This window comes from Triturus cristatus, chromosome 12 (genome assembly GCF_964204655.1).
Source record: "Triturus cristatus chromosome 12, aTriCri1.1, whole genome shotgun sequence".
Lineage (NCBI taxonomy): Eukaryota > Metazoa > Chordata > Amphibia > Caudata > Salamandridae > Triturus > Triturus cristatus.
Window position 1 is genome coordinate 131476227 of NC_140595.1, and position 11432 is coordinate 131487658.

Below are 11432 nucleotides of genomic sequence, written 5' to 3' on the forward strand. Positions count from 1 at the left end.
TTCTGTCCTAATGTGTTGCACTGGTTCCAAGCAGTTCTGTGGAAAACAGTTTTTTTTGCAGTACCACTCCCCACTTTTGCCTGTTTTTTGATGCACCTTTGACTGAGATGTACTGGGTCCCTGCTAATCAGGTTCCCAGTACCAGTGTTCTTTCCCTAAAACTGTACCACAATTGGCACAGCCCCAGCAACCTCTATAACTTCCTAGTAAATGGTACCCCTGGTACCTAGGGCATTGGGACTGAAGAGGGTACACTAGGGCTGCAGCACAAATTGTGCCACCCTAGGGACGCCTTACAAAGACATTGTAAACTGTCCTTGCAGGCTGCGTGTCCTGGTTCAGAGAAAACTATAGGGTCGACGTGGCACACAGCCCTGGATGCCATGCTCCCATTCACGGCATGAGGTATAGGTAAGTCACCTCTACTGCAGACCTTACAGCTCTAAGTCAGGGTGCACTATATTTGATGTGTGGACATATCCGCATGAGCAGATATGACCCTATAATATCTAAGTCCATTGTTGGATATTGTAAGTGCACCGGGAAGCCATAGAGGATGGATACTTGTCATCATGAGTTCCTAACTCCATGATGGCTTCACTGTACCCTAACATATTTGGTACCAAACATCTCGTCTTGATCAAATCCTCATCTTAATAGATCCTCAGTGATGGATTTAATAATAAATGCACACAGGAGACACCTTCGAGGGTCCCCTGCAAACCTACCAAGCACTGGATTGGTCTCTGACTAGCCTTAGCCAGCCTGCCACCACTGGACATGTTTCCGACCTCATGGGGTGAGAGCCAGTGCTCTCAGGGGCCAGGAACAAAGCCTGCTCTGGGCGGAGGTGCTTCACATACTTTTACATTTTGAACACCTTGGCTTTTTTTATAAACTTTTTTTTTGTTCCACTAACTTATGACTATGTTTCCCTGTATTTTAAATAATGTTCCTTACCCTAATGAATGTCCCAGATGATTATTGACACAAAATGCTCTTTGTAACATGGGGCTCGCAATGATACCGAACACAACGCATCATGTAGGTCAGATAAAAGTCAAAAGCACAGAAAAAAAAAAAGGTTCAGGGAATTTTCTGATCACATTTTCCTATTACAAGCTTCTGGGCTGCATGACATCAGCAGGGAGTAGAGGAGATAAATGTACTGTCTGCACCCAATGTACCCACATAATTTCTGTAGACTTGGACACCACGTACTTAGACTGCAACTCTGTCCAGGTTCTCACTCCTTCTGACCGCATCTCTCGAAGGGTTCTGGCCTCCGTAGAGGGTGTCTCTTGTTGAGTTCTCCCCTCCTTAGATGGTTCTCTCAGTGGTTTCTATCCCCTTTAAATTGCATCTTGAGATGGCATCTTGAATTCTTATGAGTGCGTTACATTACTCAATTGGCTTTTTGGTTTTAAACTATCTGTCTGCATTTGTTGATTTTATTCTTGCCTCTTTATGACATGATCTATAGATGAGTTCTCACCCCTTACAAATGGAACAATAGATGGGTAATCTCTCTTACTAAGACTACGTCTCCCTACAGGGTTTCTTTCCTTCTTATGGATCCAGCTATTACCGGTGCCACATGTTGAGTTTAGGTTGTATGTAGAAACTTATGTATACCCTTGCATTTTTGATAAATTATCCTAAAATAACCTTGCGTGATGGTGGTTTTGTAATAATGCAATCTACCATTTCCGATTGAGTCTGTTAAAAGGTAATATCTTTGTGCTGCCTTTATAACCTAGGAGACACCCCAATTTACGGAATAAAAAGCTTTTTGCCAAGTTCTCCATTTGAGGTTGTGAAGTTGCTTTAAATCATAGTTTAGGACTAATCAAATTCAGACAATTAAAAAGTTCTCTTTGAAAAAGCTAATGGAAAAAAATAAACTAGACTGTAATCATGAAATCAAATGGTTATTGTGTGATCTGCTGTGCTAGCTATATTAAGGCACTTCTTTGTGTTTCATGTCACACAGATGTTATTCGACAGCCTTCAGAAGATGAAATCATCAAGCTTGCCCCACCCCCAAAGAAAGCTTGAGGAGAAGGACGGTCAAGGGTCGTGCTCGGACGTCCTCTTCACCAACTTCACCACCATCATCTTCACTAACTCATCGATGACCCAGTTGCCCTCGGCCCCCTTCCTCCCATTGGACCTGCACAAACCATTTGGAGTCGAGGAAAAAGCCAAGAAAGGAGTGCCGTGGGAACAGGGGGCGCAAGAGCACAGCGCTCATGATGACCACTAACAAACGTCTTAACTCCCGACTGTGTCTGCTCAGTTTTCTGCAGTCCATCTTTTCCTGTGCCCGTGAGCGTGTGCGTGTGTTTCAAGTATTATTTTTTGACATATTTTGTGTTTGTGTTATTTGGATAGTTTCTCATTGTGTTACGTGTACTTTGGAAATTTCTATGCAAATGGAAATTAACCCTTCTCCCCTGTCCTCCACCTGATCCTCCGACTAACCGTCCTCTTCTACTGCAGTAGACTGTGGCTTTTTCGAGAACTTTGTCCGTGCACACGTGTGTCAGTCTGTGTGCCTCTGTGAGTGTGCGTGGTGGTATGTGTGAGTGGCATCATTGATGTATTCTAAGGAGGAGAAGAAGTGGTTGGATCCCAATTGGTCACTGTCAGATGAAGTCTGCTGTTGGCCGACAGCCACACATCCCTCCCACATGTCAATCTCCTTCACAACTTATAACCGGGGCCCCGGAGACACTTAAAATATTGAGGTGCATATTTCTAAAGCCAAGGAATCTGAGGATATAATTTCTGAAAATTGCACCCATATTTTGCCATTTTGCCTCCAACTGAATGAAAACAGGTCACCTCGGAAAGGTGCAGAGAGCAACCTGTCGATAGCCACCACCTTGAATGATTTCTTAAATGGGGGCGACAGCGGAAGGGGACATAGTTGATAATAGTCAGATTATGGATTACTAATTAGAAGTGTTTATTTTCTGTGGAAAAACAGAGAGCTTTATTTGAATCAAGGTTTTTGGTGATGTAGATTCCAAATCAAAGTTCTTGCCCTAAGATTAAGGGTTGCATTGCTATATATTAGATGGCACAATTTCCAGATGCGGCATCATACAAACTTAAAAATGAAGGAGCTAAAAAAAGAAGGTATTGAAAGAAATGGAGATAATGCAATGTATGGGGGTAGGAATTTGAAATAAGCGATATTTGCAGAAAGTCAAAGGCAGTAGAATGTCTGCTGAGATATTGGGTCATGTCGGCAGAGAGACTGGACAGATCAGGACACTACTTGAACTAGCTGTATTCAAACGAGACATCTGACTAAATAAATATAATCAAAGTTTACATTACACTTCTACAATTCCTGTTCCATGGACCTTTAGACATTCCTACTGGTGTCACTTTAAATTGTATCAGAGTGATGTAGAATTATATTTTGTACAGCAGAGTGCTTTCTGGTAGTTCCTCAGTTACCTTACTTTCTTAGACACCTCCTCTTTTTGAACGGATCTGTGTTATCCCTTGTTCGTTGTCAAGAATTCATGTGCTTTTTAGGTGAGGGGCCTGAGGAGTCCTGACATCCATTGTTCTGCGACGGAGTACGGGATTCGTTGAATTTGTGGTTGTTGCGCTGCCAAAAACTTGAAATATCTTGACAGGTTGACTCTGTATTTGTAACTGGAACGATTTTGGAAATCCCTATTTCTTTATAGAGCCCATAGCTGATCTTTGATTTTGCTGTGGAATAGTTGAGGGACACACTGCACAACTGTCAACAACATTGTCTTTGAATCCCTACTTCAGTATAGACACATAGCTGATCCTTGATTTGCTGTGGAATAGTTGAGGGACCGGCTGGACACTTGTCAGGCAATGTTGTCCTGGATATGTTATTTTATATTCCTCGTCGAAAAAGTAGGAGGTGCCACATTGGCTTTGATACAGCTGCCCAGCTACTCAAAGAACACGCTTCGCTTGCACTACGGAAGATCGAGAGGTGAAGTTTGTTCAGACAATGGGTGGCGAGGGCAACATGGTCATTCTATTAACTATGTAAAGAGCTATGATCTAATATGTTTTGAGGAATATAAGGTCAAGTTGCCCCACACTGTCCTAGAAAGTTCAGTGGGAACTACAGGCTCCGCTTCGGCAGAAATCCCCAACCCAGCTCTAATCTAAGCGTGCGGTATACACATTGCAGCTGGCAGAACAATAACTCAAATTTCCAGCTGCACACTCCTCGCCAATTAAGTCAGGCACAGCAATCTATGAAAGTGAGATGACGCACTGTTTACAAGAGCAGAGCGCAACCGTTCACTGCTTACCGTAGGGCTAATGTCTTGGAGTTACTCAACCCAGCATTATGAATCTTCTTTGCTCCTCAAATGATCATCATTCTATGCCTCGTGCATGTTTTTGTGATGAATGAGCTGTTCAAATTCTGAATTGAGGGACTGAAATCATTGGAGATGCTCTGCTAAGTCCTTCTATACAATAGATGAATTTCTGTTCGGCTGTCTGCCATCTGCGAACGGCACCGACATACTTACGAAAGCCAGCCATACACAGAAAATGAGAAAAAGCATAGCATTTTAATTTCAGAACTAAACACAAAAGGCCTTAATAATATGAACTTAGATGTTATTCAAAGTAATGATACCTCATGGCTATGCCAAAGTAAAATTCAATAAAAATGTCCACAACAGCCAACATAGTCTGGAAGTCTACCTGGCTTTTTAACCTCCCGTAGTTCCCCCTTTTTGCTTTCCTCACTGTGAATCTGCAACCCAGCGCCGGGACACATCCGTTGGAGGTAGCTGTGCGCTCTATAAATCTTATTTATCATTATTAACAGACTCACCAATCAGTGCAGATTATTGCACATAAATAAATTGTATGGCAAAACAAGGGTATCCACAACTAGCTTACATTGGGATAGGTGTCAAATATCATGAGACCAGCTCGGCCCATCATAGTGAGCTGTAGATGTGTAATAGAAAACTTGGAGTCTTAGAAAAGGCCAGCCTATCTTTCACTGTGTGGTGATTTTCTTTAAATCAATTTTACGCAATTCTTTTGAAACAGGGCTTCAAACATCACTTCAGCTTACAACCCTCCCCTTAGTGCAGCTACTTCCAAAATGGTTCTCGTTAGATTGATTTTGCAACACTTCCCTCAAACCCAAGCAGAGTAGTAAGACTTAACAGAAGTTATGTGTTTTCTAGCGTCCAAGTGCACTGTTACATCTCAGCATTGTTGTATTAACCCCAAGGCCAGGGCCATGACACAGGCCCTTGCAGCCACTGTGGGGCAGGAGCACCCCAACCTTTCAGGGGGCACATCCATCCGAAAGGCCAATGAAAAACAATGTGATCTGAGAGACTCCTTGGACGTTCTTCACATTCTGAGGGTGTCCCCACCATTTTGCACTACGCCACTGCCCAAGACATCACCTATGTATAAAGCATCTTGAAATATAACTTTCTAACGTTACCGTTCATTTGTGCCTAAGGCCACATTCAATTACCAGTCACTTAACCGGTGCTTCAGTCAAGACTATAAGTGACGTGAACTGGATGAAGCTAAGATGATGCCTCCTAGGTCAAGGAAAAGGTACTTCAAGCCAAAGAGGCGGGCCAGTTGGATTAACATCACAGTAGGTCCAATTGTCAATTCCTGAATCGATGGTCGCGCACCCTCACATTTGAGCTATAGTGAATGGAGTGACTTACTCAGTAGGATATTTCAACATCTCTTTGATATCTGAATCTAGTATTCATCTTTGTGCTTGACCTTGGCTATGTCGCCTGCGTCCACGCACATGACCCAGACTTGCAAACTAAAGCTTCTGTTATTGGGTCACCCACTCTGTTTAATGGCCCTATTTTGAAGCAAATCAATTTCCATTAACCTAAAATGCTAGGCGCTTTCCGAGAGGAGTGATAGACCAGTCGGAAAAAAGTGCGTAAATGGAAAGATCAGAAGAATCCTCGCTAATGTTTAGTCGGACCCTAATGCACTAGAGATACAGTAGAACTTCTGTGAAAGATTATATTATTAAAAGTGGCTATACTTCAGAAGAAGCACTCATCAAATTAATGGTGGATAATTGTTTATTTCCAAGCGTGCTAAAAAGGCTACATCTGCCCAAAACGGTTTGTCCGCAAAAAAGCCTTGATCACAGATACTCTCCAGTTAGCCTGAAGACAATTTAAATGCAAATCAATTGACATAAACAACAGATTTCCATTTATATCATCCTCTTCAAGGTACATATGTATGTGAATTTAACAATAGTAAATCAATTCTTAGCTGTATACAACCATCTTTACGATACTGTGGTAACGGATATCCAGGACTCAATATTTTGGGAGGACGATATTTAAAACTCAGTTTTGTTGTAGAACACCCAATGACTGCAGACTGATGTTTGACAACAATTGCTGTTGTGGCAGGAAGACCTTCAGCAGGTAGACAAGGGAGTAAAGGTGATTGATGGCTGGGAAGAGGCTCCAGGACTTGGAAAATGCTCAAGAAAGTGTGAGGAGCAGAATTATGTTTTTATTGCCTCAAATAGTTAGATTAATGGAAAGGGAGTTACTTCAATGCTGAATATCAGGGGACATGGGTAAGATTGTAGTGATTTAACTAAGCGCTGTTGCTGTCCAAGCTCAGGATATACAGAGCCTCTTTTTCTGTTTGCCCTTCCACCACAGAAGAGACGTGTTTTCAGCAGTTGGACGTGAACCCAGAAGTTCTGAGGATTGAGGCATCGGTAAGAGATGTTTAGCTTGTCTGCCCTACGCCCTGAAGAGCAAAATTAGGGCTCATTCATCAAAATGTCTGATTGGGGACAGCCACCATCTTCCTCCTCTTGGGTTTCCACCAAAATTGCATAGGGCCACGTAGAGAAATTGTTTGCAGTGCTTCATTGAGAGAGCTGGGAGGGAGAAGAACTTACTTTTTGTTCAGTCTGATCTTTGCCCCTTCCCAATTTTTCTTTATTTAATGCATGTCTAACTCTTTGTTCTCATGTGTTTTCGCAGTGCGCACCCATTACTGTTGCTTTTTTTGTTTGAATGTTTTGTTTTGTTCACTCATTTATGCAAATTTATAGGAAGAAAGGAGCCTTTTGTTAGCAGAAATTTGTAATTTTGGATCTGGGGCTCACAAGGCAGAATCCTACAGTTAAGACGAGGTGGACCACGAACTGCTTAGGGACGCAGGATATATTCGAACGTGAAACATTAGGTAGGTAGATCCGAAATCTAATTTCCCTGTCAAAAAAGAAAGCCTACAAAGTCTTTACGATGTAAGAGTGCACAGAACGAGTTCTGTGTTATACCTATATTTCCCCACCCTTTAGATTGCCTGGGGTTTGTTTGCAATTGCAGTAGATGGGCTTTCTGTGGACCTCAGTTGTATTGTAATTGCATTTATATAGCACTTACAAAAGCTGCTGAGGCGTTGAAGTGTGTTATGGTGGGTAGCACACTACTCCTTAGCCCAAAGTTCTCATCAACAAATGAACTACTGTTACATGATCCCTCTAAAGTAGCACCACAAAAGGAAACATCCATTACAATGCAGGCATTACAACGCACTTTCTATTACATCACATGCTATTACAACACATGCCATTACAACGCTGACCAGCACCTTCCCTGAGTTAAGCACCCGGCGGTGTTTGAATAGTAAATTACTTTGTAATGGTGCATGCGTTGTAATGGCTTGTGTTGCAATAGCATGCATTGTAATGAAAGTTGTGTTGTAAAAACCACATTGTAAAAGTATGCGTTGTAATAGTTTGCGTTGTAACGTCATACATGCCACCACGAATACTTTAAAGCACTCAATGGCTGCTGCTGTGTGCTGGCACCATTGCTCATTCCTCTCCGAACTTCTGCAAATATCAGTGGATTTCACACAAACATGTATAGCCCTACACGAACAACCACTTAAACTTTCAGTACAAAATCCTATTTAATTTCCATAGGACGGATAACGTAGTTTGGGAATGGCTGGGCTAATTGGACCGGGAAGTACTATTTGCCTCCGTATGTCCTCATTTCTCAGTGCTGACATCAAGTCCCATTTTGGGTGAAGCATCTACACAGCTGGATGTTCCAAGGATTTGTATTCGTTCTTTGAGACACCCAAACAAACGTGGTCCCTAACGCCACACCCCAGAGACAAACTGGCACTGAGTGGGTCAGGTTATGGGATCCTAGAAATGATTATGAGAAGTTCTCTATGTTCAAAATGTGACAAAGAATATCTGAGGCAAACCTAATCACCCATCTAAAAGCAGGGGCTGGAAAGACACAGCCGAGAGACCAATCATCCTTGACATGATTAAAGTAAAATCAATACATATCCTCATGCGTAAAACCATTTACCGTAGTAAATGGTGGTGTCCATTGGGGATTTGTTGAAGAATTGAGCTAACTGGACTTGCGGAGATACTCCCCAGAGAGACCCATATATTTCAAACTGTCCACCTTAAGTATGTTTTAATACAATGTGTTAACGGAAGTCTAAAGCATGGCCTCCGTTTACAATTTATCAGCGATCAGGACAGCACACATTGATTAGGTTAGCCGAAGGAATCCGATAATCACCTTGGGGGCTTGTTACTAAAAGTTTGCAGCAAACAGGACAAATCAATGTTGCTCTATTGTACGGTTTGTTTATTAGTAAATGGAGCTAAAAATTGTGTTCTCGTTGATATTATATAAGGATTTTTGCAGTAGGGCAGAAAAATGAGAAACTGGATTTAGACACCATTGCTAATCCAATAGAACATTTAATGTAACATGTGTAACAAAAATGGAACAACTGATTGCCTCAAATTCAGTCCCACGTTTTAAATTGGAAAAGAACAGATCTGCGCTTTCTCCATTTCTTCAGTTTGCTGCATACTTACCCGTCCTACAAAACTTGGGTTTGTAGCAAAATACCGTTTGGTACATTCCCTGTTTAAGAAGCATCACACATAGCAACAAAGGATATTCCCTCGTTATTTTTATTTACTTATTTTGTTCTTACAAGATTAAAAGTTTTGAGTCAGATAGCTCCTGGAAAGCTGCAAGGTATACATGTTCAAGGAGGCTTGCTCATGTCTTAAATTGTTTGCAAATTCTTTTAGGAAATGTATATTTCCAGTGAAAGTGTCTGTAAAGGAACAGAACGTGGTCCGGGGGTGGGCGGTCCTATAATTCCCACTCCTTGCTTCTCTGGCAGTGGGCACACTCACTTGGTTTATAATATGTTTCTATACCCAGATTCTTAAGAGATGAGGGTATTTGTCCAAAATCAGAAGTCTATCTCTTACCACAAGTAGAGGACCAGAAAACAGCTCTACCCAACTATGTCATTCAGTAGCTGTTAAATAATAAAACAAATTAAGAAAGAATGCCTTGTACAATCACTTGGCAAAAACATTTTTTAAGTTCTCTCAATTGAAATAATGTATCACCGTTTTTTTGCTTCTATCACAGTGAGAATCTCAGTAAAAAAAAAATCTGTGTTCTGTTATTTCGTAAATAGTGTTATAAAAATACAAGTAGATTTTGGAGTTGATTTGCGGAGGAAGATCGTGACATACGAATATCATGGGCAGAATTTTGAAAGGTAAGTGCGGAGAGGGAAGTATTGATTTGCTTTTTGAAACTCTACATCTGTGTACCATGACAATGTGTTTATATATCGTCAAGGTACACAGATATGGAGTTAGGTTTAGAAATTCAATACATACTTACTTTTTGAAATTTTGCCCACTGTGTTAGTGCCCCACGATATCCTGGACTTCATATTTAGGAGGAACGCCCATTAAACCCTCCATGGTAATCTACAGAATGCTCTACAGTACTAAAGAAAATTCACATTGTATCTAGATATTTCCAGTTGAGAGGTGTTTTGTCATTAGGAAAAAAATATTTTTGAGATGTGGCTTTGAAACAATCCTGGCAGCATGAAAATGGAAACTGCCCCAAGATGCATCCTTCATGGAATAATTAAGTACTACTCTCAGCGTTGATTAATGAATAAAATCATCTTTGGATGATTGATTTGATTGGCGGGACGTGCCAACCACTTGCTTAATTTTATGTCTCATGGAGTGATGTGTTAGCTCATGATGTTACACGCTGGAGATTTGAAACAATTTGACATCTGTAAGGAAAAGATAATTTATAGAATACAAGGGGACGTCTTACTATCTGTCCAACCTGACAAATATCAGTCAACACAACACCCATCCGTGTGGCTACACTAAAGCTTAGGAGATCGGTTCCTGGTGAGGACTTTCTATCACATGTAAGCATGATTTGCTTCTGCTTAGGGCATCAAGGAGCTTTTAATGCCCTCTGCTGAGGGTGTTAAATGTTAAGTGCCCAACTGACAGCTCAGTGCCAAAGCTGATGGCTAGGACACATACACACGCAAAAGAACAATTAACAAGTGTTAAAGCCTGCCAGCTTTTTCGCGAAGAGTTAATCCCCGCATTCTAAGTCTTCTGATTGGCTGAGCCAATCTCAGCATTCCATGCAGAGTGCTATTAGAGTCTAGAAACTTTTATGGTTCGAGGTTAATCTTCATTCTGTTGGGATTGAGATATTGAACGGCTCAATGATCATACAAAACGCATCTAGTGTTAAATTTTTTACAACACACAAGGCTCTTTAAAAAAATTTAGTGTCTTGGTTCCAAGCTACTCGAGTATTCCAAGAATTCTGGGAATAGGTCTGTAAATTCCCAAAATGGAAACTGCCCGGGCAGGGAAGAAGGTCGATCTTAAGTTTGTCATGCAGTGCCGTATAGAGCGATCTCCCCGCTTCGAATCGGGAAATCAGCTCTGTCATCCTGTTTAGGGACAAAATATACACACTTTTCGTTTTTTCAGTCCTTGAGTTGTGTAGAGCATTTGAAACCATGATGGGATGGTGGATTGGAAAGAATAATATTGAATCCCCAATGAAGATGGCTTTGGACAACTAATTACTTACATAAATGTTTCGGATAAAGAACACTCATCATGAATTAAGTGGAAGCCTTTATTTACCAACACCATTCTCCTCTTCATCCCCATATTATCCCCAAAGCCTAACATCTGAAGAGCAGTGCAATGGGACAGGTCCCCGGCTGTCACACAGTGTTATGGCACAGAAAGAAAATGAGAAACCCATGGAAGTGGTGATCAAGCACAAGGAAGCATTTCCACAATTTCTGCCCCATTGGTAATGAACTATTGGGACAGCACTTTGCATAGCTGCACAGTGTAAGTAGGGCAGGATTTCATGGTGGCTCGCTAGGGTTAGGTCTCCCAAGTCATAACTTGAGGGCAGATAAACGAAACCAAAAGGAATTTAGATTTAGGCCCTTATTTCAGGTTTTGGGGGTGGGACACGCCATCACAAATATGGCAGATGTCCTGT

The 11432-nt window shown here is 41.5% G+C and overlaps 1 protein-coding gene across 1 annotated transcript in view; it reads left to right on the forward strand.

Annotated features, from left to right (window-relative positions):
- Window positions 1-5914, forward strand: part of PEA15 (proliferation and apoptosis adaptor protein 15) — a 344104-nt gene extending 338190 nt beyond the window's left edge. Inside the window, exon 5 of the mRNA XM_085638644.1 lies at window positions 1994-5914. Within this exon, the coding sequence (XP_085494770.1) occupies window positions 1994-2058 (65 nt within the window). The 3' untranslated portion in view covers window positions 2059-5914. The remainder of the gene's footprint in view (window positions 1-1993) is intronic.
- Window positions 5915-11432: the final 5518 nt, after the last annotated feature.